At 41.9% G+C, this 26,482-nt stretch overlaps 1 protein-coding gene across 2 annotated transcripts in view; it reads left to right on the forward strand.

Annotated features, from left to right (window-relative positions):
* The window catches only part of LOC121519926 (PEX5-related protein-like), a 46,954-nt gene that overhangs the window by 7,089 nt on the left and 13,383 nt on the right, over window positions 1–26,482 (forward strand). The window contains exons 2-6 of one of the 2 annotated variants that reach the window (XM_041803041.1): window positions 14,813–14,908; window positions 19,116–19,230; window positions 23,054–23,296; window positions 25,592–25,709; window positions 25,892–25,979. In XM_041803041.1, the coding sequence (XP_041658975.1) occupies window positions 14,813–14,908; window positions 19,116–19,230; window positions 23,054–23,296; window positions 25,592–25,709; window positions 25,892–25,979 (660 nt within the window). The remainder of the gene's footprint in view (window positions 1–14,812; window positions 14,909–19,115; window positions 19,231–23,053; window positions 23,297–25,591; window positions 25,710–25,891; window positions 25,980–26,482) is intronic. The other variant, XM_041803042.1, reaches the window with a different exon arrangement.

Raw genomic sequence — 26,482 nt, forward strand, 5'->3', positions numbered from 1 at the left:
GGAGGGAAGTAAACCCTGAATGACGTTTAGTTCTTCTGGAGGGTTTTGTTGTTTCCACTCAGATGACCGATGTTCAGCTGAGAGCGAGATCGCAGTCAGAGCTCTGCTGCACACCCACACACACACACTAATACACAACGACACAAGAATACACACTAACACTAGCAGTAACTCACAGCCAGGCCCCGTGGGACTCGGCGGCGTTCAGTCCATTAAGCGGGGGGGCCGTTGTTATTCGTCGTGTCGTGGTCGGAGGCGAGGAAGAATTCACCGCAACAAGGTCATCGCTCATGTTTTATTAAATCCTCTGAAATAACCACACAGGCTCGGTTCACTCTCAGACACTCCACACGAGTGTTAATGAACCCGTGGAGTGTCAGATTCAAAATAACTTTATTTAAACAGAGCCGGGTGTGAGGACAGCCGTGAGGATCAGTGAGGGTTTGATTATTACAGGATCGTTTCAGCATCTAAACTTCAGTCTCTAGATCATTACTGAGCCTGACTCTGCTATAGGTCTGATTCACCGCCCCTCCCCCATCAAACATGTCTGATATTTACGTCTGAGGTCAGACTCTGACACCGTCAGCGGTAGAAACAGAAAGACAAAAACAGAAATAACAAGAATGAAACTCTGGCTGAGAGGAAGGTTTCACTGGTGAACTCAGCAGGTGGCGATCTGCCCTCCTAGTGATTAAACACAATATTACACACTCCTAGAGAGTGCTTCATTAAGGACAGTCTGGGTAGAAGAGATCTGACAAAGAGCCCTCTTTAGTGACCTCCTAGAACAGAATATTTATTAAAGCTCCCTACGAAGCGTCCTCTGAAAAGACGACATTTGACAAAGAACCCTCTTAGATGTTCTTCAGGTGCACAGTATTCAAAAAAGGCCTTTTTATGTGTCCTTTAAAGGGGACATATTATGCAAAAGTCCCTTTTTTAGGCTTTTTTTTAACAAAAACATATGCCCTTGGCCTGTCCACAATCCCCTTAAATACCAGAAAAATCCCCCTCCCCTTCAGAAATGTGTGCTGAAACAAGCCGTTCTCAGATTTTAACCTCATGACCTCACATAGGGAGTTAGCCCCGCCCCCAGGTTTGGTTGGCCCTCCCTGCTTGGAAGAAAGTTCTGCCCTCCTCTCCTGATCCTCCTATCAGCTGAGATGCTGGATCTGGGAGATTGATGGTTCAAATCTCAGTCAGGTCCTAAACTTTGGGTAAAAGTGTCTGTAACATCAGAAGGGCCACAGCTATTTCCTGAGAGGGGTGTGGTCAGGGGCGGAGTCAGACAGCTCAGCCACATTTGAAGACACAGAAACAGCTTGTTTTGAAAACGTTTTTAGACATGCAAACATCCAGTATGGAAGTGTTTTTTCAGCAAAAATCTTCACAGGCATGTTTTAGGGACCTCTGAGAGCAATATAAACTTGTCTTAAAGAGTAAAATATGTCCCCTTTAATTCTTCAAAAATAAAAAAAAGTTCCCTATTTAGTGCCCTTCTAAGTAGACTAAAAAGCTCAATATTTGAAAAGTGCTGTTTAGTGTCTGTAGTCCACTGAAGTGACAAAGTGCCCTCTTTAGTGACTTCCTAGACCAGAAAGTTCCCGTCTAAGTGTCCTCTACGTAGAACTATTTGACTAAGTGCCCATTTAGTACATATTTTGAAAACATGCATTTTTAAGTGCTTTTCATTATCGAATTAAAGCAGGCTTTTACTTTGAAAAGCACAAACCGGAAGTGTTGTCATGCTGTGTTTATCTTTACCTGCAGCATTTGTTTCATAAATAGTACAAGCTTGGAGAACAACTTCATTAAACAGACACATTTTATAATAATAATAATAATCTTATTTATAGAGCACTTTTCAAAACAAAGTTACAAAGTGCTTCACAAGAAAAGACATACATTGCAAGAAAAGGAAATACAATGCAAATGAAATACCAGTAATCAGGCAGCAAAGTGGGTACAGGTAAAAAGATCAAGACATGTCAAACTCAAATAAAATCAGGTAAATAAGAGGAGTTAATCCAGAAAGGCTCTTGGATAAAAGTATGTCTTAAGAGGAGATTTAAAAGAAGTCAGTGACTCAGGCAGGGAGTTCCAGAGCCCTGGATCCCTGACCGAAAAAGCCCTGCCCCCTTTAGATTTCAGCCAGGCCCCTGGGACAACTAGATGACCCCTGCCTGAGGATCTCAGGATACGTGGTGGCTCATAAGGGGTTAAAAGATCTAAGATGTAGGAGCTATGCCATTAAGAGCTTTAAAAGTTATCAGTAAAATCTTAAAATCAATTCTATAACATACTGGGAGCCATAGAGGAGATAACATTGGAGAGATGTGCTCGGATCTTCTAGTTTTAGTTAAAAGCCTGGCCGATGAGTTTTAGCTGGTGGCCTTCATCTGGTTCATCAAGAAACAGATTTCTAACATATTTCATACCCATGCGGAGATAAATATTTGCTACAAGAAGGTAAATATGGCTCTGTATTTATCATTTTCCTGTCTAGTTTGACCGATAACTGCTCGTGATGTAAGGAAAAATAGAAGACCTCAAATCTTAAAATCCTCCATGTGTGAGACGTGCAGCGTCTCTGAGATCAGCCCTAACGCTGGCTGCCAGTCTGAAACAGTGGTTACTATAGCAACGACAAGGAGCTAACAGGCTAAGTGATGTTACAGTACCAGCATGGACCAAAACATGCAGGGTTCCTTTTAAAAAAGTGACTTTTTAAGTGTCTTTAGGTGCCCGCCCCGTGGAAAATAAGTGATAGTCTCTATTCAGAGCTAAAGAAGGCTTTGGATTACAGGTGAAACATTATCAAGAACCTAACCCAGGTCCAGGTCCCTTCTTTGGACCAGATTTGAGTAGTAGTTGGGACCCACCTCATCCCATCATTAGGGGGGCAAATCTGGCCTTAATCAGGTAGTTTGGAGCCAGCCTCAATGAGCTGTTGAACAGGTGTACCTAATAAAGTGACTGGTGGATCCCTCCGTTTCTACATCCTCTATCTAGCAGCGTTCTGCAGACGAAGCTAGTCTCCGCCTCTTTCTGCACATGCTCAGTCCGAGCTCTGCTCCTCAGAAACTCACCTGGTCTGTTTTCAGGAGAGACCGCCGCCACAAAAGAGCCGAGCCATGCAGAGCAGACCTCCAGACACCCACAGAGCAGTCAAACCATCACAGATTAACACTGAGCACTGGAGGATTATGGGATAGTAATCAGCCGCCTCCATCAGGTCGGTCTCAGGGATCAGACCTGAAGTTCTCAGGTTCTTAGCTTGAGTTTAAGTTTGCGTTTGAGTTCATTATTTCGCAGGAAATTGAAACTGAAAACGTTCTTAGATCTCAGTTTGACTCTGCTTCCTGTTCTTCATGTTCTCATTTAATGAAGTCTGTGTTTGTTCCTGTGGTAGAGAGTTCACAGAATCTAAAAATCTGGAATAAATGATCCAGCAGCAGCAAAGCTTCACCTCCTGGACCGGGCTGTGACATTGTAGTGTCCTCTGCAGGCTCCTGTAGTCGTCCTGAACGGTGGTCACAGCGTGGTCCCCAGGGGGAGACGCTCATAGAAGATTAATTATGAGCGTTTCTGTGGATCATTGGAGGATATAAATAAGTGAACTCTCCAGGGTCGAATCCTTGATGCTGCCCTCCTCATACTTTCACCAGTGGCTCTTTGAGGCGTTTATTTACCTGGAGCGGCCGCCATCTTTGACTGATCTCACCTGGAGATTTAACGTGTGGGATGACTGGAGTAAAAGTCAAACAGTATAACCCAGCCCTGACACTAGGACCCTACCACGGTCTCCTCTGTGGAGCTAAATCTGTGGCAAAAGTTTTGTTAATTTAAAAAAAATAATAAATAATAAATAAATTGAAACTGAAAGTTTATGGTTTGATCCTGAATTTGAAAAAATAAAAACACTGAACTGAAACTAAAAATAAGCATAAGCAAAGTTTTTTCAATCGAAATATATTTTTGCTTCAGCTCTGTAATTATTTCAATTAAATAATGAATTTTCATTTTTTACTCTCAAATATATTTTCACATTTGAGGTGTTATTTTTTCCGTTGCAGGTTTGATAATGTCTTTTCCTCCTCAGCAAAATCTAAGGTGGAATGAGTCTGAGGTAACAGGGGGTTACTTAATTATTTCAATTAAAAGTTGGCCAATTAATTTCCTAGTTATTTCATTTTAAAGTTAGGCAGTTGAACAATAAATATGGCATATTTGAGAAGGCTTTTATTTTGAAAGTCCACATCAGATTGCCTTGTTACTGCGCCAGATATATTGTGGGGTGTTCTACTATCCCTCTAAGGTGGAGTATTTATAGTAGTTTTGCAGTAGTATTTATAGTAGTACTGCAGTAGTATTCATTGTTGTACTGCAGTAGTATTGCAGTTGTATTTATATTAATAGTATTGCAGTAGCACAGAGTAGTATTGCAGTAGTATTTATTGTTGTACTGCAGTAGTATTGCAGTAGTATTTCAATGAGTATTGCAGTAGTATTTAAATGAGTATTGCAGTAGTATTTACAGTAGTATTTATGGTAGTTTTGCAGTAGTTCTGCAGTAGTATTTATTGTTGTACTGCAATAGTATTGCAAAAGTTTTTACAGTAGTATTGCAGTAGTATTTGTTGTTGTACTGCAGTAGTATTGCGGTAGTATTTAAATGGGTGTAGCAGTAGAATTTACAGTAGTATTGCATTAGTACCGCAGTAGAAGTATTTATAATAGTATTTATAGTAGTATTTATAGTAGTATTGCAGTAGTATTTATATTAGTAATGCAGTAGTATTTATAGTTGTATTTCAGGTGTATTGCACTACTATTTTGGTAGTATTGCAGTCGTTACAGTAGTATTGCATTGGAATTGCAGTAGTCTTTATAGTAGTATTTCAGTAGTATTTAAAGTCATATTCATAGTGGTATTGCAGGAGTATTTACCTTAGTATTTGTGATAGTTTTGCAGTATTACTGCAGTAGTATCTATACTACTATTACAGTATTACTGCAGTAGTATTTATACCAGTATTACAGTATTACTGCAGTAGTATTTATACCAGTATTACAGGATTACTGCAGTAGTATTTATACCAGTATAACAGAATTACTGCAGTAGTATTTATACCAGTATTGCAGTATTACTGCAGTAGTATTTATACCAGTATTGCAGTATTACTGCAGTAGTATTTAAACCAGTATTACAGTATTACTGCAGTAGTCTTTATACCAGTATTACAGGATTACTGCAGTAGTATTTATACCAGTATTACAGCAGTAGTATTTATACCAGTATTACAGTATTACTGCAGTAGTATTTATACCAGTATTACAGTATTACTGCAGTAGTATTTATACCAGTATTACAGTATTACTGCAGTAGTATTTATACCAGTATTGCAGTATTACTGCAGTAGTATTTATACCAGTATTGCAGTATTACTGCAGTAGTATTTATACCAGTATTACAGGATTACTGCAGTAGTATTTATACCAGTATTACAGGATTACTGCCGTAGTATTTATACCAGTATTGCAGTATTACTGCAGTAGTATTTATACCAGTATTACATGATTACTGCAGTAGTATTTATACCAGTATTACAGTATTACTGCAGTAGTCTTTATACCAGTATTACAGGATTACTGCAGTAGTATTTATACCAGTATTACAGGATTACTGCTGTAGTATTTATACCAGTATTGCAGTATTACTGCAGTAGTATACATACCAGTATTACAGGATTACTGCAGTAGTATTTATACCAGTATTGCAGTATTACTGCAGTAGTATTTTTACCAGTATTGCAGTATTACTGCAGTAGTATTTATACCAGTATTGCAGTATTACTGCAGTAGTATTTATACCAGTATTACAGTATTACTGCAGTAGTCTTTATATCAGTATTACAGGATTACTGCAGTAGTATTTATACCAGTATTACATGATTACTGCTGTAGTATTTATACCAGTATTGCAGTATTACTGCAGTAGTATACATACCAGTATTACAGGATTACTGCAGTAGTATTTATACCAGTATTGCAGTATTACTGCAATAGTATACATACCAGTATTACAGTATTACTGCAGTAGTATTTTTACCAGTATTGCAGTATTACTGCAGTAGTATTTATACCAGTATTGCAGTATTACTGCAGTAGTATTTATACCAGTATTGCAGTATTATTGCAGTAGTATTTTTACCAGTATTGCAGTATTACTGCAGTAGTATTTATACCAGTATTGCAGTATTACTGCGTATTGCAGTATTACTGCAATAGTATTTATACCAGTATTGCAGTATTACTGCAGTAGTATTTATACCAGTATTGCAGTATTAATGCAGTATTATTTATACCAGTATTGCAGTATTACTGCAGTAGTATTTCTACCAGTATTACAGGATTACTGCAGTAGTATTTATACCAGTATTACAGGATTACTGCAGTAGTATTTATACCAGTATTGCAGTATTACTGCAGTAGTATTTATACCAGTATTGCAGTATTACTGCAGTAGTATTTATACCAGTATTACAGTATTACTTCAGTAGTCTTTATATCAGTATTACAGGATTACTGCAGTAGTATTTATACCAGTATTACATGATTACTGCTGTAGTATTTATACCAGTATTGCGGTATTACTGCAGTAGTATTTTTACCAGTATTGCAGTATTACTGCAGTAGTATTTTTACCAGTATTGCAGTATTACTGCAGTAGTATTTATACCAGTATTGCAGTATTACTGCAGTAGTATTTTTACCAGTATTGCAGTATTACTGCAGTAGTATTTATACCAGTATTGCAGTATTACTGCAGTAGTATTTATACCAGAATTGCAGTATTACTGCAGTAGTATTTATACCAGTATTACAGGATTACTGCAGTAGTATACATACCAGTATTACAGGATTACTGCAGTAGTATTTATACCAGTATTGCAGTATTACTGCAATAGTATACATACCAGTATTACAGTATTACTGCAGTAGTATTTTTACCAGTATTGCAGTATTACTGCAGTAGTATTTATACCAGTATTGCAGTATTACTGCAGTAGTATTTATACCAGTATTGCAGTATTACTGCAGTAATATTTACCAGTATTGCAGTATTACTGCAGTAATATTTATACCAGTATTGCAGTATTACTGCAGTAATATTTATACCAGTATTGCAGTATTACTGCAGTAATATTTATACCAGTATTGCAGTAACACTGCAGTAGTATTTTTACCAGTATTGCAGTATTACTGCAGTAGTATTTGTACCAGTATTGCAGTATTATTGCAGTAGTATTTTTACCAGTATTGCAGTATTACTGCAGTAGTATTTTTACCAGTATTGCAGTATTACTGCAGTAGTATTTTTACCAGTATTGCAGTATTACTGCAGTAGTATTTATACCAGTATTGCAGTATTACTGCAGTAGCATATATACCAGTATTGCAGTATTACTGCAGTAGTATTTTTACCAGTATTGCAGTATTACTGCAGTAGTATTTTTACCAGTATTGCAGTATTACTGTAGTAGTATTTTTACCAGTATTGCAGTATTACTGCTGTAGCATTTATACCAGTATTGCAGTAATACTGCAGTAGTATGTTTACCAGTATTGCAGTATTACTGCAGTAGTATTTTTACCAGTATTGCAGTATTACTGCTGTAGCATTTATACCAGTATTGCAGTAATACTGCAGTAGTATTTTTACCAGTATTGCAGTAATACTGCAGTAGTATTTTTTACCAGTATTGCAGTATTACTGCAGTAGTATTTTTACCAGTATTGCAGTATTACTGCTGTAGCATTTATACCAGTATTGCAGTATTACTGCAGTAGTATTTTTACCAGTATTGCAGTATTACTGCAATAGTATTTATACCAGTATTGCAGTATTACTGCAGTAGTATTTATACCAGTATTGCAGTATTACTGCAGTAGTATTTTTACCAGTATTGCAGTATTACTGCTGTAGCATTTTTACCAGTATTGCAGTATTACTGCAGTAGTATTTATACCAGTATTGCAGTATTACTGCAGTAGTATTTGTAGCAGTATTGCAGTATTACTGCAGTAATATTTATACCAGTATTGCAGTATTACTGCAGTAGTATTTATACCAGTATTGCAGTATTACTGCAGTAGTATTTATACCAGTATTGCAGTATTATTGCAGTAGTATTTTTACCAGTATTGCAGTATTACTGCAGTAGTATTTATACCAGTATTGCAGTATTACTGCAGTACTCTGGCGGTCCTTGTCCCTTGGAGGATGCCAGTGTTTGCTGAAGCAGTGAGCTTGGCTTTGCTGTTGTCTGCTGGGACACTGTCTGATGGAGGAGTGTTTGCTCAGCACAACACAGGGTTATTTTTAGTCCACATACACACACACACACACACACACCCCCCCACACACACACCCACACACACACACCCTCACACACAAACACACACACAGCTGGGCGAGCGACAGGGGGAGAGAGAGTCAAACAGCAGTGGAGATGATCAGAGAAGTTTTCAGCTGATTGGTGAATAGCTCTTAAACTCTGAGTTTGGTGTTAGAAGAAACAGATCATCCAAAAAGTCATTTTTTAATGATGATTTCATTTATTAAGGGAAATCCCATCCAGACCTACCTGGCTCTATGTGAAAAAGTCATTACCCCCCTTGTCACATCAGGAATGAACTGTGATTAACCACATACATGAGCTCAGTTTGACTATTCACACTCAGCCCTGATTACTCCCAGCCCTGATTACTCCCAGACCTGATTACTGCCAGACCTGATTACTCCCAGACCTGATTACTGCCAGACCTGATTACTGCCAGACTTGATTACTCCCAGACCTGATTACTGCCAGACCTGATTACTGCCAGACTTGATTACTGCCAGACCTGATTACTCCCAGACCTGATTACTGCCAGACTTGATTACTGCCAGACCTGATTACTGCCAGACCTGATTACTGCCAGACTTGATTACTCCCAGACCTGATTACTGCCAGACCTGATTACTGCCAGACTTGATTACTGCCAGCCCTGATTACTCCCAGACCTGATTACTCCCAGACCTGATTACTCCCAGACCTGATTACTGCCAGACCTGATAACTGCCAGACCTGATTACTCCCAGACCTGATTACAGCCAGACCTGATTACTGCCAGACCTGATTACTGCCAGACCTGATTACTGCCAGACCTGATTACTACCAGACCTGATTACTGCCAGACCTGATTACTCCCAGACCTGATTACTCCCAGACCTGATTACTGCCAGACCTGATTACTGCCAGACCTGATTACTGCCAGACCTGATTACTACCAGACCTGATTACTGCCAGACCTGATTACTGCCAGACCTGATTACTGCCAGACCTGATTACTGCCAGACCTGATTACTCCCAGACCTGATTACTGCCAGACCTGATTACTGCCAGACCTGATTACTACCAGACCTGATTACTGCCAGACCTGTAGAATGAATAAACACCTTAACTAGAACCTGTCTGACAGTGAAGTCGGCTCAAAGATCTCCAAAACATCATGGAGCCATCTCAAGAATAACAGATGAGAACCAAAGACTCTGACATCTTTCAGTCTGAACGGGTAACAGAGATGTTTCTAAGACTTTGGGATTCCAGATAACCCTGAAAGCCATTAGCCACAAATAGAGAAAACTGTGAACAGTGGGGAACCTTCCCAGGAGTGGCCGGCCTACCAACATGACTCCAAGAGAACATGGACGACTCATCCAGGACGTCCCAAAAGAACCATGACCTCAAGCTCAAGCACACTTGGGTTCTGGAGGGACCCCAGGAGGACAACATTCCTCCACAGGGATGTGATATTAAACGAGTGTGATGATCTGAATTGTTTAAATGTGACAGATATGTAGGTAAAGAGGAGGGGGTAATGCTTTACATAGTCCTAAATTGTCCCCCGTCTCACCTTTAGCTGGTTAAATATTGTGTAGATGTGTGGTATACCTGGCTGTACTGGAGCTGAAACATGACTCTAAATCACCTGCAGACAGGCTGAAACATGATTAATCCTGCAGGAGGACGAGGAGCTGGCGGCTTTGGAGACGTGTAGCTCCTCTCCGTCCATCACGCTCCACGTCTGAGCCGCTCTAATAATAAAGCGTCCGATGTTTTATTGATATACTCCTGCTGCCTTCACTGACGCACTCCAGCCTCGTCTCTGCCTGGAGACCGGTCATTGCTCCGTCACATGAACCGCTCTTCGAGGAGTGACCCGGGGAAGCTCCCCGCCGCTTTAACTCGCTGTCATATCAGCGGGATGTTTGGCTGTGGTTACATCACTTCCTGATGGACAGGAATGCTCAGAGGATAGACCAGAGTTAGTTTCAGAGTAAATCCAGTCTCATCATTTAGTTTGGTCACATTTAAAACCTTAAACTTTAATCTGATTTTATACCGCGTTCCAAATTATTATGAAAGTGATATTTTTCTCTGATTTTCTTAAACATTCGATGCAAATTTTCAGGTCATCAGCTGTTAGAGAATAACCCAGCCGGCAAGACGTCATTGAATAAATGTTGATATTTCATGTGAACTGTCAGAATGGTTGATATCGATTTCTCAATGATTAATAAACATTGAATCATCATTGCGATGTCGATGGTACCTGATGTTGATGACTATGACATTAGAACATCATTGATTTATGATCGGCTATTGTGGTTGATTAAGCATCTACTTCTGGTTGACGGGGCGATGACACCAATGTTGATAAATAATTGAAAAATGATTGACGGCGAAACTGCACGTTATTGAAAAACCATCGATTCATAGTTGACCGGGAAACTGCAAGTCACACGGGAAATATGATCGAAAATTAGATGATGTATGGTTGACCAGGAGATCATCGAGTGGTGGACTCATCCATTGTGTCTCATTCTGGAGCCAAGCACCTAGGTAAGTACACAATTTTTTATCTGTTGTTCAAAAATCTGGTATTCTTGCTTGATAATATACACAGGCCAAGGTTGGTAACAAATCTGTGAACCTTTCATTCTTTGGACATTCTGTTTCAAAATAAAATAAAAAACAAAAAACATCTGTGTAGTTTTTAGTTTTTTCTGTTTTAGATTCAATGCAGGTCTGTCAGTATGCAAGGCTGCAACTATTACCCAATCAGAGAGTAAGAACCAGAAACTGACAGGATTCTACATCAAGTCACATTTTCACTCTAGGTTTCCTGCTGCTGCGAAGTATAAACTAAGCTTAACTTTGCACTTTGTATTTTCTATTTAGATGCTCTTGTACTGCAGGGGGGACCAGGAACAGTCACCCAATTTTTGTTTGTCCAGGATGTGCAGAAGTGGCTGCGGTGTGCACCAGACAGGGCAGAGGGAATTGGACGCCAGCACCAGGAAATGTGTCACTAAATGTGATTAAATTTGAATAAAAATGCGTTTATATGTACTTTAAAGTCGTCGGGTGTAGTCCTTTCTTGCCTGCTCTGGAAGGTTTTCATCACTTTTTCACATCCTGGCTGTAGATAAAGCAGGGTTTTTAGGCCTGGATATTCAGCTTATTACAGTTGAAATTGAACTGAAACCACCTTGATTCATAGCTGAGTAGAAATGTCCACGTTGTTTCAATATTCCTGATAATTGAAATACCACTAAAATTCTGTTGTTCTATGTTCAGAGTTTCAATGTTGTTTCAATATTAAGAAATGGTGCAACATGATGTAGAATCAACATCAGATTTCAATGTTGATTCAATGACTTATGGTTGGAAAAATAACATCGGTTCAATATAGTTTCAATAACTGCTTGCTGTCTGGGAATTCATATTTTATCAAACAAACCTCCCAATGATAAATATTTTTATTTAAAAAATAAAAAAACTCTAAATGCACAGTTCCACATTATTAAGCACAACAGCGTTTTTAAACATTTTAAAGGTTGTAAAGAACTGAAGATGGTCATTTGTTGAATTTGCAGCATTCTTTTCATTAATGTGGTCCAGTCTCTGGGTTTTTCTGGGATCCAGTTTCTAGTTTTTTTGGGGTCCAGTCTACTTTGTTTATCAGGGGTCTAGTCTCCAGGTTTACCTCAGGTCCAGTCTCCAGGTTTCCCTCAGGTCCAGTCTCCAGGTCTACCTTAGGTCCAGGTTTCCCCAGGTCCAGTCTCCAGGTTTCCTCAGGTCCAGTCTCCAGGTTTACCTTAGGTCCAGGTTTCCTCAGGTCCAGTCTCCAGGTTTCCTCAGGTCCAGTCCCCAGGTTTACCTTAGGTCCAGGTTTCCCCAGGTCCAGTCTCCAGGTTTCCTCAGGTCCAGTCTCCAGGTTTACCTTAGGTCCAGGTTTCCTCAGGTCCAGTCTCCAGGTTTCCTCAGGTCCAGTCCCCAGGTTTACCTTAGGTCCAGGTTTCCCCAGGTCCAGTCTCCAGGATTACCTTAGGTCCAGGTTTCCTCAGGTCCAGTCTCCAGGTCTACCTTAGGTCCAGGTTTCCCCAGGTCCAGTCTCCAGGATTACCTCAGGTCCAGTCTCCAGGTTTCCTCAGGTCCAGTCTCCAGGTTTTCCTGTCTCTGTGTGGTGTGATGTCAGGATCAGGGATCATGGAGATCAGAGGTCTCAGCAGACCCTCCTGGTGGGTTTCACTTCTGTAGCTAAGAGCTCTCTGCTGTCAGACATGCTCCGTTAAAGTCTTCACAAAACTCTAACAGGGCGCTCTGTAGACCAGGACTGGGTAAAAGGGGGGTAAAGGGAGACCTTTCTGGGGTTAAAGTCTTCAGTGATGTTTGAACCAAACCTCTAACAGGGCGCTCTGTGGACCGGGACTGGGCAACACCTCAGAATCAAACCTCTCCCTGTGGATGAGGAAACGACCCTCTGATCATGTCAGTAGATCAGTTCAGGCCTCACTCCGTCAGCCGTTAACAGAGACTCTGATTTATCAGTCTGTGGAGAAACCAGCGCAGATCTACCACACGGACCTCATGGAGGTTTTTGAAACACGTCTTTGGGTCTTCTTTGCTGGATTTCTCCTTTTCTGATGCTTCAGATGTTTTCTGTTGGTGAAAGGTCTGGACTGCAGGCAGACCAGTTCAGGACCTGGACTCCTCTCCTGTGGAGCCATGCTGTTGTGATGGATGTGGTCTGTGGTTTAGCATGGTCTTGCTGACAGAGATGTTGTCTGGATGGGAGCATATGTTGCTCTAAAAAGGGGCTCATCAAGTCCATCTGCACCAGGACCAGATTTAGTCTCAACAGAAACCCTGGGGGCTGGACTTTCAAACACACAAAGATTAAATCAATATTTTAGTCTGATTGACATATTACTGTATTAACATTTCAGTCATTACCAGTGAGATCTATCCCTGTTATCCATAATGTAGCAGGACACAAGGAGACACACCTGACAACAGGATCGGCTGGGCCCCTGAAAATCCCAGAGTAAGGGCCCTCCCTAATTGTGATTTGATATTTTTAACCCCTTTTTGCCTCATTTACCAAATTTTTACAAGATTTTAACCCCTTTTTAAACCACTTTCCCTGCATGTTTCATCCCCTTTCTGCCACTCTTTAATCCATTTTGCCACTTTTATTTTTGCCACTTTCTAACCCTTTTTATTACTTTTTTCACTTTTTTTTTTCCATTTTAAACCCATTTTTGATACTTTTGACTTTCTTAACCCGTTTTAACCACTTTCCCTGCATGTTTGATCCCCTTTCATCCATTTTGGCACTTTTCTTCTATTTTTGGCAATTTTTTAAACCCCTTTTCATTACATTTTTTTCACCAATTTTTGCCACTTTTAACCCAATTTTGATACTTTTTCCTGCTTAACCCAGTTTTTGCCTTTCTTAAACCCATGCAAACCATACTTTATCCCCTTTGTGCCACTCTTTTATCCATTTATGCCACGCTTCTTCTATTTTTGCCACTTTATAACCTCTTTTCATTACTTTTTTTGCACTATTTTTTGTCATTCATAACCAATTTTTTATACTTTTTTGCCAAATTTTTCCTCTTTTACCAATTTTGCCACATTTTAACCTCTTTTCACCACTTTATCTGTCAATTTTTGTCTCTTTTTGCAACTCCACAACCCATTTCATTACTCTCTAACCCCTTTTCACCATTTTATCTGGTCATTTTGCAGCAATTCTGCCAACCTTAACCTTTTTAAATATCTACTAATTCTGACAGTATATTTATAATGAGCAACAGCTTAGATTTTTATGCAATAGTTATTTTTTGTAATATTTTGATTAATTGTTATCATAGCGCCCCCTATAGGAAACCAAGAAAACCATGTAATTTCCCCCTCATGCCAAATATGGTCAAATGTCTGACATTAGCTGACAAACAGGAAACAACTGTAAATTTGAATAAAAGCCTAATATCATAAATGTGTGTTTTACTGTGATTCTAGTGGGACGTTTTTGGTCTCCAACAGGCTGAGTGGGTACAAAAACCCTACAGACATCGTTACTGAGCTGTTACAGGTTCTGATGTTAGTATTTAACAGTTGTTTTGGAAATAAAAAAGTACCCTCTACCCTCTGTTAGCATTAGCACAGTCAGAATAATAAAACCAGAAAGCAGCGCCAGCGCCCTCTAGGGGTTAAAACCGTCGTCTGACAGATGAACGTTCTTCAGTGATGAAATCCTAGATCTTTCTGATCCTGACGGATCGTTTTGACCTTCAGGCTGTGGGTTGAGTTTCAAAATAAGACGAACCTCCTAGAGCCTGAATGTGAGCTTTGTTTTGAAAGGGTGTGAGCTGCAGTGATGTAAACATCCTGTTGATCTGTTGTAGGGGAAAGGGGAAAGGGTCGTTGCCATGGTGCTGAAGGAGCTTCCTGGTAAAAAGGCATCCTCAGAAGGAAACCCCCTCCTCACCGTGACAACCAAGGTTGGCATGACGACCACGCTTGATCCATCTCAAACATTCTCTCTGATTGGTTCATTTGTTTGTTTGTTTGTTTGTTTATTGATCATCCTGTTATGTCCTTGTTTCTGTCTTACCTCCATCCTGCTGTCGTTGTTTTCTTTGTTTCCTCTCTGTGTTTAGTTTGTCCGTTTGTGTTGAACCCTAAAGTCATCAGTAGGACAGCTTTTTAACAACTCTTCAGTTATTTTCACGCTGACTGTTCAGAACTAAACCACATTAGACAAATCCACCATAGCAGACACAGTTACTGCATTTATCAAAGTGAGCTGGCTCAGCTTTAGAGACTCTAGTCCATCAGAAACAGAGTCTCCACTAAACCCAGTCTGAAACCAGGACTACATCCAGACAGATCCATGGACAGGTGTTGGAGTATTTCAGGTGTTCCGTTGTTCTCAGCAGTCAGCTGTTTACTATAATCATGTCTGTTTCCAGGTTATATTAATGTCTGCCAACCTCTGACTTTTAGACCCACCCCTCACTGACCAGTCAGGACCTTCCTTACTCTGTCTACAGCCAATGAGATTCTGAGATGAAGGGCAGTGCCCGCCTCTCTTGTGATGTCATCAGCCATGGCCATATAAGGACAGGCATGCTGCCAGTAACGTGAAAATAATCAATGAGTAAATAATGTCCCTAGAAATGTGAATATTAGTACAGGATTTCTGTGTAGCTTTCTCTGGATGTTTCGGCTCATTGTCTGACTGGAAAATAAATCTTCTCTAAGCTGTAGTTTTCTGTCAGACTGAAGAAGACTGTTCATTTTACCCTCTACCTTTCCAAGCCTTCCAGGGTCGACTGCTGAGAACCAGCCCCACATCATGATGCTGCTGAGAAGCATCCCCGCATCATGATGCTGCTGAGGAGCATCCCCCTAGTGTGATGCTGCTGAGAAGCATCCCCACAGTGTGATGCTGCTGAGGAGCATCCCCACAGCATGATGCTGCCACCAGCGTGCTCCACAGTGGGGATGGTGTGTTTGTGGTGATGTCAGTGTTTGGCGTCTTGTCTGATGGTCTCAAAGCTCCATTCTGGTCTCATCAGACCAAAGAACTTTCTTCCTCTTGACCATGGAGTCTCCCACAGTCCTTCTGGTGAACTCTAGTCCAGATTGAATCTGAGCTTTCTTCAACAGTGTCTTTCTCTTCTCCACTCTTCCATAAAGCTCTGACTGGTGAAGAACCCGGCCAACAGTTGTTGTCTGCAGAGTCTCTCCATCTCAGCTGCTGAAGCTTGAAACTCCTTCAGAGTAGTCATAGGTGTCTTGGTGGTCTCTCTCACTAGTCTCCGTCCTCTCTCATGTCATTATTACAGCACATTTATACCAACAATCTCTCTCTCATGTTGACAACCTTTGGAAAAGTTGGTGGAGCTGGTGAGGAGCGGTTTACCTTCAGTTCCCTTCTCTGGCCTGTTATTGGGCAAAAATGGAGGGAAAACGTCCCCAGCTTCATGACCATTCCGTCCTCTGCCTTTGATGATGTCATCCTTTAAAGCCTTCAATAGGCCTGGGAAAGGTGATGTCATGTCACGCTGAAAACATTCCATCCTTGCCTCTTGCATTCAGGCGTAAACAGTCATCTTTAGAGCTGACATGTTTTAGAGTCTGAACGTTCTCAGTGTCCCAGCTGTTATAGAGCCCAGAATGATCCTGTATTAGATCTGAGGTTTATCCCCATCAGCTCCTCTGATTCTTCCTGTTTATGTCTGAATATTTGTTATTTCCTCTTGTTGTGTCTGAGTCGGTACGAGTCATCCTGTTCCCGCCTGACCTTTGACCCTGGCCTTGGTCAGATTCCAGGCTGAGTGTTTATTTAACGGGCCGGGGGAGCCGCTGTGCTCTTTGCCAGGATTAACTATGAACATATTCCAGCTGACATGTGGGTGGACACGGTGGCGTGGATTAGGATTAGACACACAAACAGAGCTGTGAGCAGGTTAAATCAGGCCTCAGTCCCAGCACTACGTCTCCCAGAATGCCTTTCACTATTCCACCAGAGGAGCTGGGAGATACAGAAACTAAAAACCTTCCATAGTGGATCTGATGATTGGCCATTATGTCATAACCATCCAGGATAGACTGACCACAAGTTACCTGAGTATGAGGCGATGGCGTTTACCCCTGGAGAAGAATTTACTGTAGTTCATCAGAGATTAACCTCATTTAAAGAACTAAACACTCTTTATCTACAACCCTGGGATAAGAACTACAGTACCCACAATCATGGGTGGGGGGGAGTGTAAAGGTCTATCAGGGTCCATTCTCTGGGTTTATCAGGGTCCATTCTCTGGTTTATCAGGGTCCATTCTCTGGGTTTATCAGGGTCCTTCGTCTGGGTTTATCAGGGGCCATTCTCTGGTTTATCAGGGTCCATTTCTGGTTTATCAGGGTCCATTCTCTGGGTTTATCAGGGGCCATTCTCTGGTTTATCAGGGTCCATTTCTGGTTTATCAGGGTCCATTCTCTGGGGTTTATCAGGGTCCATTCTCTGGGGTTTATCAGGGTCCATTCTCTGGTTTATCAGGGTCCATTCATTGGGGTTTATCAGGGTCTATTCTCTGGGTTTATCAGGGTCTATTCTCTGGTTTATCAGGGTCCATTCTCTGGGGTTTATCAGGGTCTATTCTCTGGGGTTTATCAGGGTCTATTCTCTGGGTTTATCAGGGTCTATTCTCTGGGGTTTATCAGGGGCCATTCTCTGGGGTTTATCAGGGGCCATTCTCTGGGTTTATCAGGGTCCTTTGTCTGGGTTTTTCAGGGTCCATTCTCTGGTTTATCAGGGGCCACTCTCTGGGTTTTTCAGGGTCCATTCTCTGGGTTTATCAGGGGCCACTCTCTGGGTTTTTCAGGGTCCATTCTCTGGGGTTTATCAGGGTCTATTCTCTGGGTTTATCAGGGTCCATTCTCTGGGTTTATCAGGGTCCTTTGTCTGGGTTTATCAGGGTCCTTTGTCTGGGTTTATCAGGGTCCTTTGTCTGGGTTTTTCAGGGTCCATTCTCTGGGTTTATCAGGGTCCTTTGTCTGGGTTTATCAGGGTCCTTTGTCTGGGTTTTTCAGGGTCCATTCTCTGGGTTTATCAGGGTCCATTCTCTGGGTTTATCAGGGGCCACTCTCTGGGTTTTTCAGGGTCCATTCTCTGGGGTTTATCAGGGTCCTTTGTCTGGGTTTTTCAGGGTCCATTCTCTGGGTTTATCAGGGTCCATTGTCTGGGTTTTTCAGGGTCCATTCTCTGGGTTTATCAGGGTCCATTGTCTGGGTTTTTCAGGGTCCATTCTCTGGGTTTATCAGGGTCCTTTGTCTGGGTTTATCAGGGTCCATTGTCTGGGTTTTTCAGGGTCCATTCTCTGGGTTTATCAGGGTCCTTTGTCTGGGTTTATCAGGGTCCTTTGTCTGGGTTTTTCAGGGTCCATTCTCTGGGTTTATCAGGGTCCTTTGTCTGGGTTTATCAGGGTCCTTTGTCTGGGTTTTTCAGGGTCCATTCTCTGGGTTTATCAGGGTCCTTTGTCTGGGTTTTTCAGGGTCCATTCTCTGGGTTTATCAGGGTCCTTTGTCTGGGTTTATCAGGGTCCTTTGTCTGGGTTTTTCAGGGTCCATTCTCTGGGTTTATCAGGGTCCTTTGTCTGGGTTTATCAGGGTCCTTTGTCTGGGTTTTTCAGGGTCCATTCTCTGGGTTTATCAGGGTCCTTTGTCTGGGTTTTTCAGGGTCTATTCTCTGGGTTTTTCAGGGTCCATTCTCTGGGTTTTTCAGGGTCCATTCTCTGGGTTTTTCCGGGTCCTTCGTCTGGGTTTATCAGGGTCCATTCTCTGGGTTTTTCAGGGTCCATTCTCTGGGTTTTTCAGGGTCCATTCTCTGGGTTTTTCAGGGTCCTTCGTCTGGGTTTATCAGGGTCCATTCTCTGGGTTTTTCAGGGTCCATTCTCTGGTTTATCAGTGACCTCTCTGATTGGTTGACCCTGCTGTTGACTCCTCCCACACTCTCTCTGTCATCTGTTCATGACGGTAACACTGATGTTAGAACTGCAGTAGAAATGAAAGATAAAGTAAAATCAGAAATAAAACCACATTAAATAGGATCAAAATAGTGAATATTTATAATCATCTGTCTCTGTGGTAAAGGCTCTCTCACTCGCCCACGCCTTGACTCTCTCTCTTTTCTGTTTTTGTCTCCAGCTGGTCCGAGAGCAGCAGGAGAGTCGACCCCTGCTGAGCCCCTCCATCGATGATTTCCTGTCAGAGAGCCGGAGCGACGCCCCCTCCACCCGACCCCTCACCTCCAACACTGCAGGTACTCCCTGGTTAATGATGCCCCCCCCATCCCCCCATCGCCCCCCCAGAATCACCTCAGGGTTCATTTAAGCCTCTATCATGTATGCAGAAAGAGATTAAATGATAGATCCATCACTACCCATGTACTCCACATCCTTCAGAGTGCCGTAGACATAAAATTCTGTCTCCATCCTCCTCTAACTCTTTCCTCTGTCCTCCTCTCACCTCCTCTCTCCTCTGGCTCTCCGCCCTTGTCCGACCTCAGCGCTCCTCGCCACCATCTGCGTCCTCAGGTCTCGGCAGGTGTCTTCACATTAATTATCACCTCTGACCCTCCCTGTCCTCCTGTCCTACTCTCACATGCATCATCTCCTCCCTCTCTGTGTGTTTTTGTTAAACGGAGACGGCAGCAGAAGGTCCAGGCTCAGACCGTGGCGTCGTGTTTCAGACGTTTAAAGGTCGCTGTAGAGGAATAGAATCTCTCCTCGCTTATTGTAGCTTTAAATGAACATGAAACCTCATATTCATTGATTATGGCGATCACATTAAACCCTCCACTCTGACTGCAGGCTGTCTGACTCTCTCCTCACCCAGGACCAAAATATTTCACATCATTCCCATTTATATTTCTCAAACCTTCAGATCCAGGGTAGAGACGGAGGATTACAGGCTGGACGTCCTCTGAGCTGTAGGTAAATATGGACGCAGGAAGAGGGACGTCTCTAAAATGTTAAAAACATTCATGATAGCAGGATGGACTCCAGAGTCCTCCAGAACTTAAGACTGATGTTGACCTAAGTGGGCGTGGCTTCTTCTTTCTTCTTCCTGGTGGATTTCCAGATCCACTACAGTCCTTCATCTCTATCACTGTTAGAACTCAGACACACCGGCAGCCCTTCCCTCATGGTGACGGTCTTTTGGTGAAAGTGGCGAGGAGCGAGGGAAACCCGGTACAAACAGTCCTGACTCATGTGATGGTTTTCAGACTGTTAATAATCCTGTTCATTCCCATAAACCAGGGGTGTGAAACTCAAGGCCCGGGGGGCAATTTCCGGCCCATGGAACGGTTACACTATATTGCCAAAAGTATTCACTCATCCATCCAAATAATGTTAATCAGGTGTTCCAGTCACTTCCATGTCCACAGGTGTATAAAATCATCACCTAGGCATGCAGACTGTTTCTACAAACATTAGTGAAAGAATGGCTCGCTCTCAGGAGCTCAGTGAATTCCAGCGTGGTACTGTGATAGGATGTCACCTGTGCAACAAGTCCAGTGGTGAAATTTCCTGGCTCCTAAATATTCCACAGTCAACTGTCAGTGGTATTATAACAAAGTGGAAGCCATTGGGAACGACAGCAACTCAGCCACCAAGTGGTAGGCCACGTAAAATGATGGAGCGGGGTCAGAGGATGCTGAGGTCATAGTGCACAGAGGTCACCAACTTTCTGCAGAGTCAATGGCTACAGACCTCCAAACTTCATGTGGCCTTCAGATTAGCTCAAGAACAGTGGTAGAGAGCTTCATGAATGGGTTTCCACGGTAACAGCTGCATGCAAGCCATACATCACCAAGTGCAATGCAAAGCGTGGGATGCAGTGGTGTAAAGCACGCCATCACTGGACTCTAGAGCAGTGGAGACGCCTTCTCTGGAGTGACCAATCACGCTTCTCCATCTGGTAATCTGATGGTCCAGTCTGGGTTTGGGGGTTGCCAGGAGAACGGTACTTGTCTGACTGCATTGTGCCAAGTGTAAAGTTTGGTGGAGGGGGGATTATGGTGTGGGCTTGTTTTTCAGGAGCTGGGCTTGGCCCCTTAGTTCCAGTCAAAGGAAATCTGAATGCTTCAGCATACCAAGAGATTCTGGACAATTCCATGCTCCCAACTTTGTGGGAACAGTTTGGGGATGGCCCCTTCCTGTTTCAACATGACTGTTCACCAGTGCACAAAGGAAGGTCCATAAAGACATGGATGAGAGAGTTTGGTGTGGATCAACTTGACTGGCCTGCACAGAGTCCTGACCTCAACCCCATAGAACACCTTTGGGATGAATTAGAGTGGAGACTGAGAGCCAGGCCTTCTGGTCCAACATCAGTGTGTGACCTCACAAATGTGCTTCTGGAAGAATGGTCAAAAATTCCCATAAACACACTCCTAAACCTTGTGGAAAGCCTTCCTAGAAGAGTTGAAGCTGTTATAGCTGCAAAGAGTGGACCGACGTCAGATTAAACCCTATGGATTAAGAATGGGATGTCACTGAAGTTCGTATGTGAGCCAAGGCAGGTGAGTGAATACTTTTGGCAATATAGTGTGGATCCGGCCTGCGAGTTGATCTGATATTTCTGTTCTAACTGGACCATCAGTCTGAGGTCTGCAATTTCCTCAAGTATAAAATGGTAAACTTATCCTTGATGATTTAAGAAGTAATAAAAACTGAAAAAGGAGTAAAAATATTTAGATAAAAAGTCAGGAATGTGGGAAAATAAATGAATTTGTGTTTTAATTTCCTATTTTCAATTTTGCATCTCACAATTAGGACTCAAACTTAGGATTCCGACTTTTTTATTTCGTACTTTGAGCATTTCAACTCGTAATTTTGACTTCTCATATAATATTTTGAGCTTTAAGATTCATAATTTAACATGTTAAGTCATGTTTTGACCTTTTTAACTAATTATTTTGTACTTTTTCTCATATTTTGAACTCCTTACTTTGATTTTATAATCCCCTAGTTTGACCTTTTAGACTCACAATTTAAAATTTTAATGATATTTTGACTTTTAATTTCATAATTATGATTTAGAATCATATTTTAACCCTTTAAACTCATTATTTTGACTTTCTTATTTGTCTTTAAAAACATAGTTTTTCAATTTCATGTTTTTGTTACCGGCGCCAGACCTAGGGGAATCTGGGCCGATAGCAGAGGATACACAGGATGCACTGCATAGCCAATAAAACTGTTTCTGTGGACCAATAAGAGAGAGGACTAACGTTAGCGTCTTGCTCCAGGCAGTGCTCGTTTATTTCTGAGCTGTGCACGAGCAGAACAGGTTACTAGTCTCCCTAAAAGTATCCACAGTAGCGCTACAGTGCCATCTACTGTTGTGGTTGGGTATTGACCTGATGTCAACACACTGAAAACAGAGTTAGATTAATTCAGATATTTAACAAAAAATAGGGGGGTGTCTGTTTCATAAAAAAAAAAATAAACACGTAGCATTTCCAACCTACTACATTTTGACCTTTTTGAAAGAATAAATTTACTTTTCTCAGATTGTGAGCCTTTAAACTTATCTTTTTACTTTTTTAACTTCAGAATTGTTTATCATCAGTGCTAGGTCTTTTTTCATATTCTATTACTCGTGAAATGAGGTTGAGGGTTTACCGTTAAATGTTAACCCTGTTAGGCCCTCAGGTTAGTCCTGAATCCAGAATCCGGCCCCTGCTGTGACTGAGTCTGACACCCCTGCTATAAATGAACAGGTGAAGACTGAATCACCTGGCTGTGTTTCCATCCTTACTGTACGAAGCTCCTCTTGAGTTTCTGCTCTGTCAAATACAGGAAGTAAAATCATGTTGGCTGAATCTGGAGGGCTTCTATCAGGATACGCTGCCCCCTGCAGGCGGTCCAAGTGTGCTACAAAGCTAAGTTGACAGATCAACCATGAAACTAGATGTGACAGGTTAAAGCAGGAACTATGATGTGGATCAGGGAGACCCGGGTGATGACACTGAACTGTTTATTTACTGATTTGTTTCTCTGAGAGTTTTCCTCCAAAACAGACTAACAGAAGTTTAACCTCTCTGGATGTTAACCTCTCTCCACGCTGTCCTGCAGTCCTGTCCACAGCTCTGGACCTGGTGGACCTCAGCGACCCAGGGGAGGGCAGTGGGAGCAGTGACGGAGGAGGCGTGGCCGTCGTCAGTAACAAGGAGCAGAGGAGGAGTCCTCTGAGGAGGAAGGGCAGCTCCAAGAGCCCCCGCAAACGGACCAAGCCTGATGAGACGGAGCTGATCCAGGTGGAGGTGGAACACCTGCCGGCCAGCCCCAGAACACCTGAGAGGATCTCCCTGGACTCAGGTAGCTGAAACCAGAACCTGGGACGGCAGACCCTTATAACCTAAAGTCAGACAGAAGTGTGTCTGAATACTAACGGACCGTTTCACAAACAAACGCTGCTCTATGAGAGAGTCCTGAATGGTCTATTAGAGCAGTGGTTCTCAACCTTGGGGTCAGGACCCCCTTGGGGGTTGAAAGACACTAAGAGGGTGTCTCCAGATGTCCTAAAAAAAAGACTATGAATTTATTTTAATTTATTATTTCTTTACACCAATTTTGCCAAATCTTAATCAGTTTTCATCATTTTTCCCACAAATTTAAACACATTTTTGCCATTTTAAACCCTTCACACACTTTTTCTGCCTTTTTTTTCCACTTCTAAACCAATTCTTGCCACATCAGACTAATGTTGCCTCTGTTGGCCCATTATTGCCACTATTTACCCCATTTTACCACTTTTTATGCCCATTTTATCCCATTTTAACCACATTTCACTATCTCATATGCCAGTTTGACCAATTTTTGCCAGTATCTACCTATTTTTTTTCTCAGTTATCACTATTTTGCCAGTTTAAATCAATTTGTCTTCCCATTTCACCAAATTTCCACACATTTTGCTAATTTAAAGCCTTTTTAGCCACTTTTTAATACCCTTTTACCACTATTTATGCCGATTTTTGCCTATTTCGGTTATTTTCAGTCACTCTTATCTAATTTTTCCCACTTCTAACCCATTCCTGCTGCTTTTAAGATCCAACTTCACCACCTTTTCCATTATTTTTTTTTTTCAATTTTTATATCAAAATAGATTGACATAGTTTTAGGAGGCTATATTCTACATAAACGAATTAAAAAAGAGACTTTTTTTTTTGATGAGAGTGGTTATTTTTTCAGGTTTAATATAACTGGATATCACAGCTTAACTTTACAATAGACCAGTGATACTCAACGCGTGGCTCTAGAGCCACATGTGGCTCTTTTATGATGATTTGTGGCTCTTTTATGTCTTTAATTGAAATATTATTCCCTTAAAAACCTTAAAAAGGTCAACTTTAACTTCAGAAATTATCCATTGCAAGTAACATTAATCTGTTTGTTTCCCACTCTTGTACAGTTGGCTTAAACTGTCAACCTTTATTTTTTTGTTTGTATATTTCCACTGCCCTGATTTGCAAATTTTCACCCATTTTTACCCCTTTTAATCTATTTTTTGCAGCTTTTGAAGCCCATTTTTTTTGCCACATTTTTGCCTTTTTTGACCATTTTTACCACCTGTAACTCATTTTTTTTTAACTTTTCCTATTTTCTCCCAATTTTTTCCATTCTTCACCCATTTTTTTTTACCATTTCTTTGCCAGTTAATGACAATTTTGCCACTTTTGCCAATTTTAGTCTCTTTTTACTTATTTTTTGCCACATTTTTACAGTTTTTGACCAATTTTGCCACCTGTAACTCATTTTTGTGTTATCAATTTCCACCATTTTCCACCAGTTTTTGCCTCTTTCATCCTGCTTTTTGTTTTTTTTTCCTTGTCCATTTGAGCTACCTTTTGCCATTGAATGCCACTTTTCCCATTTTAGTGTCTCATTTTTTTGCCCTATTTTACCATTTTTTGGCCACTTTTGCTACCTGTAACTTATTTTTTGCCACTTTTTCATGCCATTTATGCCACTTCTTTGACACTTTTTGACTATTTCACCACTTTGACGTATTTTTAAGGCCACTTATGGCCCAATGGTTGAGCAGGGTTGAGTAACACTGCAGTGGACCATGATGTGGTTGGCCCCCAGTTTGGCTTGGTCCCAGAAAGCCCCCCCCCCCCACTTCTCCCCCCTTATGGACGGCCTTGTCTCCACATGACTATTCTGGAATGTTCCTGGCTGTGTTCAACCACCTTCAGGTCCAGTGGGGGTCCCCGGTCTCTGGGACCTTTATTTTGGGGGCTGAGGACCGCTGCATTAGATCATGGTCAGAGGAAGAATCTATCTCCAAACAGCTCTGGTTTATTTTTGCTCTGTGTCGTTCATTTGGTTAAAAGCTCCGAGCTGTGTCATTCATGAGTCAAAATAAGAGATGATTTTAATCCGTGCTTTTACTGTGATGAGAATTTAACTTCCTGTTTCACCTCTGAGTCCTTTCTCATCTACACCCACCAGAACATGACCCAAACATTAAACCAGTGATAATTCCACTCTATAAGGACTTTAATATCCATTATTTACTGTTCAACTAAGTCTCAGTCATTCCAGCGTGTTTTCACAGCTCCGTTAGCGTCCGCTCCGCTCCTTAACATCCTGTCATCGCTGCGTTCACAGTCAGTCTGTCGTCTCCTCTGGATAAGTGGGACGACGTGAACCTGGACGTGGAGGACGGAGGGCGTAGGAGGTATGAGAAGAGATGCACCTCCCACCACTCGTCCAGTGAGCTGCTCTGGTAAAGTTTTATCTTTTATTATTATCATAGGACATCTTCATAATCAAACAACACCCCGCCAAAATAAGACTGTACAGACATGTTGTCTTTATGTATGCATTGTTAAGGCTCATTTAAACTCTGCTGATATAAGGGTTTTACTACTACCTTAGCTCTAACACCCATGTCTTTGTTTCCTTCAGGTCTGCAGAGTTTAAAACCGACCCTCTGAATAAGAACTCCTTCGACATCCACAGCTTCGACGACCTCGACTTCATTTCCTCCTCACAGGTGAGCTGCTGGATGAAAACACGGCTCAGGACTAGGAGACTCATCAGCTTCACCTCCTCTAGCCCACCCCAGCCTCCTCCTTTATAGACTAAAGCTCCACCTCCTCCACCCCAGCCTCCTCCTTTATAGACTAAAGCTCCACCTCCTCCACCCCAGCCTCCTCCTTTATAGACTAAAGCGCCATCTCCTCCACCCCAGCCTCCTCCTTTATAGACTAAAGCTTCACCTTCTCCACCCCAGCCTCCTCCTTTATAGACTAAGCTTCACCTCCTCCACCCCAGCCTCCTCCTTTATAGACTAAAGCTTCACCTCCTCCACCCCAGCCTCCTCCTTTATAGACTAAAGCTTCACCTCCTCCACCCCAGCCTCCTCCTTTATAGACTAAAGCTTCACCTCCTCCACCCCAGCCTCCTCCTTTATAGACTAAAGCTTCACCTCCTCCACCCTAGCCTCCTCTGTTAGAGACTAAAGCTTCACCTCCTCCACCCTAGCCTCCTCTGTTA

Source organism: Cheilinus undulatus, linkage group 13, assembly GCF_018320785.1.
Source record: "Cheilinus undulatus linkage group 13, ASM1832078v1, whole genome shotgun sequence".
Taxonomy (NCBI): domain Eukaryota; kingdom Metazoa; phylum Chordata; class Actinopteri; order Labriformes; family Labridae; genus Cheilinus; species Cheilinus undulatus.